We start from the raw sequence: 3,927 nt of genomic DNA, 5'->3' as shown, positions 1-3,927 counted from the left end.
GCCTTTCAAGGTGGGTGTCAGCCGGCCCCGCCGGGGAGGAGGCCGCGACCCCCGTCCTCTCCTTTGGGGAGATCTCCAGAGCTCGGTGCCGCCCGGCCCCGTTGCCGGAGGGGCTTTGAGGAGGGCGCGCAGGGCGGGGGGTGATGGCCTCGTGGCCGGGTCATTCATGGGATGTGGCCTTGGTTCGGAGAGGGTTAAATAAAGCATCTGGGAAGTGATCAAAAACGAAACTGAACTTTGTTCCATTGGGACGAGGAAAAGCCGCTGTTGGTGTGTGCAGAGGAGATAATCTGGTTACAGATTAGCCCTGGTTCCTCCTCGTGTCCCCCTTGGCTCGGAGTGACTGTGCAAATAATCCCAAGCGTCCAAAGATTAGTTAGCTCAGGAGTTTCGAATCCTCACCCCCGCAGTTTAGGTGCAAGGGGATTTTTGGTGGGGGGAAGTCTCCTGGGCAATGTGCTCATAGAACCATGGCATGGTTTGTGTTGAAAGGGACCTTAAAACTCAGCCAGTCCCATCCCTTGCCATGGGTAGGGACACCTTCCACTGTCCCAGGCTGCTCCAAGTCCCGTCCAGCCTGGCCTTGGGAACTTGCAGGGATGGGGCAGCCACAGCTCCCCTGAGAAATCTGTTTTAATGCATTTCACCCACTTGTGCAGAGTCCCGAGGCAGCCATAGGAAGTTGACCCCCAGTGCCTGGCCTGGTGTCCTGGGGATGAACTGGAAGTGAGAAGTGACCGGTTTGACCTGGTTTGTGAAACTCAGGCTGGTCTGGGGCTGAGCTCCCAGCTTGGGGCTGGTGTTGGAGCTGCTTTGGGCAGTCGGATCCCAGGTCAGGATGGAGCCCAGCACAGCAGGGCAGTGTCTGCATTTCCTCCTGAGGTGCCGTGTGGTGAAACACCTTCCTCCTTGCAGGAGGATGTGCCAGTTTCTCAGCTTGCCGGGTTTTTGGCGCTTTTTTTTTTTGTTGATTTTTGAACACAAAGAGCTTCAGTTTCATCCTTAGCTGTGCCGGTGGGAAAGGCAGTGGGATCAGTTCCTCTGTCCCAATTCCCGGACGTGCTTGTTGAATGACTCTGGGGAGGAATGTCTAGGCTGACGTGAGCTGGCCGAGGCTCCTGTAAAGGACGGTGATTTCCTGAGTGCTGAGGAGGAACTGCCTCGGGAAGGCTTCCTGCAAGTTTGAGCAACAACAAGCAACGCCTTTCGGTTTCGTAAAGGCTTGGCTTGTTTGCTTATTCACAGCAGGGCACTGGAGGTCGAGCTGGGGAATTCTGCTCTCCCAGGCTCTAGTCCCGTGTTAATGAACCGGGGACACGCCTGGCTGGCCCTGCGTGGCTGTCCTTGCTCTCAGCTCACCCCAGGCTCTGGTTCTGCTGTGCTGGGGCTTGGAAGCCTTGAGACAGCGGCATGTGACGTGCTCAGACACCACAGCTGTGCTCGAGACGGGGGGAGGAAGGAACTAAAAGTGTGTCAGGGGCTGGCTTCTGTCTGGCCCAGGTGAGGAAGGGCAGCAGAGCCCTGTGAGGAAGCAGGAGTCGCTCTCCATCCCTGACACTGGGCTCCTGCAGCTGTAGAGACTCCAACTGGGGATGGGGGGGGGTCACACCCTGTCCCTGCCCCTCCTGGGGGGTGTTCGGTACCACGTCCCTGTCCTTAAACCAGAGTCTTCCAGGAATGCTGCGGAAGCTGGAGATCCAGCAAGAGGAGGACCTGCAGTCGGTGGTGGAGGTGACTGCCCACTTGTTCAGCGACGGGGTGACCAACTGGGGCCGTGTGGTGACCCTCATCTCCTTCGGGGCCTTCGTGGCCAAGCACCTGAAGAGCATCAAGCAGGAGCAGAGCATCAGCTCCCTGGCCGCGATCATCACGGACGCCCTGGTCTCGTCCAAGCGCGAGTGGCTGGAGAGCCAGGGGGGCTGGGTGAGTCACTGCCTGCCCCGAATTCCTGGGCTTTTCCCAACATTCCAGCGTTTTCCTGTTTCTGTGTGTGTCAGTGCTGACTCACAGCTTCCAGGGAAAACCACGGGGCTGGAGCCAGGGGGGTTGTGGGGGTTCAGGAGGGACTCACCATGAGCTGCCTGAAGTGGTTTGAACTAAAAACGTGTCCCTGCCCAGCCTGGGGGCAGCATTCCCAAAGCCAGGGCAATCCTGGGAGGGCTAAGCTCACTTGGAGCTGGCCCACGGCTGCTGTGGTGGCTGAAATGGGGCTGGGGGAGCACGGGGGGGGAATGTGCTGGGCAGAAATGGGGCTGGGGGAATGCACAGCGGGGTGTTCTGGGCAGAAATGGGGCTGGGGGATGCACAGGGGCTGTTTTAGGCTGGAATGGGGCTGGGGGATGCACAGTGGGGTGTGCCAGGCAGGCTGTTCCCTCCCTGCCATGCCCTCCTGCCCACGAGGGGTGCCCAGCAGGGCAATGACCATCCCTTCTCTCTCCCAGGAGGGCTTTGTGGACTTCTTCCGAGTGGAGGACCTGGAGGGCAGCATCCGGAACGTGCTGATGGCGTTTGCAGGAGTGGCCAGCCTGGGGGCTGGCTTGGCCTACATGATCCGGTGAGGCTGGAGCTGCCCAGGACCAGGACTTTGGGAGGCCCGCCCCCCTGGGGCTGCAGACCTGCCTGCTCCCCCGAGGACTGCTGCTGAAGCTGGACTTGAGTGACCCGAGGAGGATATCGAGGTATCCCCGGAGCAGCTCTTTCCTGAGGAAGAGGAAGGTGTGATCCGAGGCTGTGGGTGCTGATGGAGGATTTATTGCTTTGGGAACAGAGTGTGGAAGAGTTGTTAACTCTGCTTCCTGCGAGAGGATGGTGCTGGGCAGCTCAAGTGGACTTTGCTTCACTTCGATCCCAGAGGGAACCATCTGGGAGCTCCAGCAGCTCCTGCCTGGACTGAGGCCTCCTGGGCTGGGCGAGGCAGCTGAGCCTGGAGCAGATGTTTGAGGGTTGTGGTTGTGGGGTTTTTTCTGGAAAAAGCAGCTTCTGCTGCCACTGCCCTGCCTAAACTCGCAACTCTGCTGCTGGAGCAGAAGCACTGGATGCTGGAAATGTTGTGCCAGCCTGCACCTTCCCCCAGGTGCTGCCAGTGGGCCCTGGCAGTGGCAGAGCTGTGCCAGCAGACAGGACCTGGAGCCCTGCCCAGCCCCTTCCCTCCCCGTGGGGCAGGGGCTTGGAGGGGCTGGGGTCACACCCAGCTGTGTCCTGGCCCCGTCCAGCCTCTCCTGGCTGCACAAAGACAGCTGAGAAATGGGGAGTGCGTTTTGTAAGTACGTAAAAAACCCCCCCATGGGCTGGGGAGGATGTAGAGAACCTGTAAATATCTATAAATCTGTAGAATATATACATTTTTACAGAGCTGGCGATACAAAAAGGAGGAATTTGTTCTGAATGTGGGTGCACTGTGCTTCATTCCTCACGGGAAGTGGCATTTTTGTGGCAAAGCCTCTCCTCCTGCCTTGACTCCACTCGAGCCTTTCCCTCAAGTACTTGAGCAGCACAGCCAGGGAGGGTGACGAGCAGCAGCGGCCTCGTGGGCTCGGTGTGACCACGGCTGGCTGGCAACAGCTGATGTTTCTGTTTGTTTTAATCCTTTTTTTGGTCGCTCTTGCCCTCCTGGCGGGGGCGGGGAGCTGTGGAAGTCGCTCTGGCCACTTCCTCGTCTTCCCTTCCTCTTGCTCCTCCAAGCCATGAGCTGGACAAAGCTGATGTTTGAATGTAAAACGTCCTGGGGCCGCCTCTGGCTTGTGTGGGTCCCTCGGGGGTGGCCCTGGGCTCCCAGGGGGCTCGCAGGGCTCATGGGGACCGTCCTTGTCCCCAGGACATGAGCCACAGCCTGAGCCATGCCCAGCTCAGCGAAGGTGCTACAGCCAGGCCCTGCTTGTGTGCAAAACAAGCTGCAGTTTGGTCAATAAATGTCTTTTGTTCTCGTTC

General features: G+C 58.9%; 1 protein-coding gene across 1 annotated transcript; it reads left to right on the top strand.

Annotated features, from left to right (window-relative positions):
• Positions 1-3,927, top strand: MCL1 (BCL2 family apoptosis regulator). The gene is made up of 3 exons (XM_008628714.2): positions 1-10; positions 1,676-1,923; positions 2,442-3,927. The coding sequence occupies exons 2-3, from the start codon at positions 1,678-1,680 to the stop codon at positions 2,556-2,558; spliced, it is 363 nt and encodes a 120-aa protein (XP_008626936.1). The 5' UTR covers positions 1-10; positions 1,676-1,677; the 3' UTR covers positions 2,559-3,927.

This window comes from Corvus brachyrhynchos, unplaced genomic scaffold, assembly GCF_000691975.1.
Source record: "Corvus brachyrhynchos isolate BGI_N302 unplaced genomic scaffold, ASM69197v1 scaffold122, whole genome shotgun sequence".
NCBI lineage: Eukaryota > Metazoa > Chordata > Aves > Passeriformes > Corvidae > Corvus > Corvus brachyrhynchos.
The sequence above is the reverse complement of the archived record's forward strand: the minus strand, read 5'-3'. Positions and strand labels throughout refer to the sequence as shown.

Excerpts from the sequence above, each read along its gene's own strand:
- MCL1 (XM_008628714.2), top strand. The coding sequence starts at position 1,678 with ATGCTGCGGAAGCTGGAGATCCAGCAAGAGGAGGACCTGCAGTCGGTG. Across the intron at positions 1,924-2,441 it reads TGGAGAGCCAGGGGGGCTGG|GAGGGCTTTGTGGACTTCTT; the intron begins GTGAGTCACTGC and ends TCTCTCTCCCAG.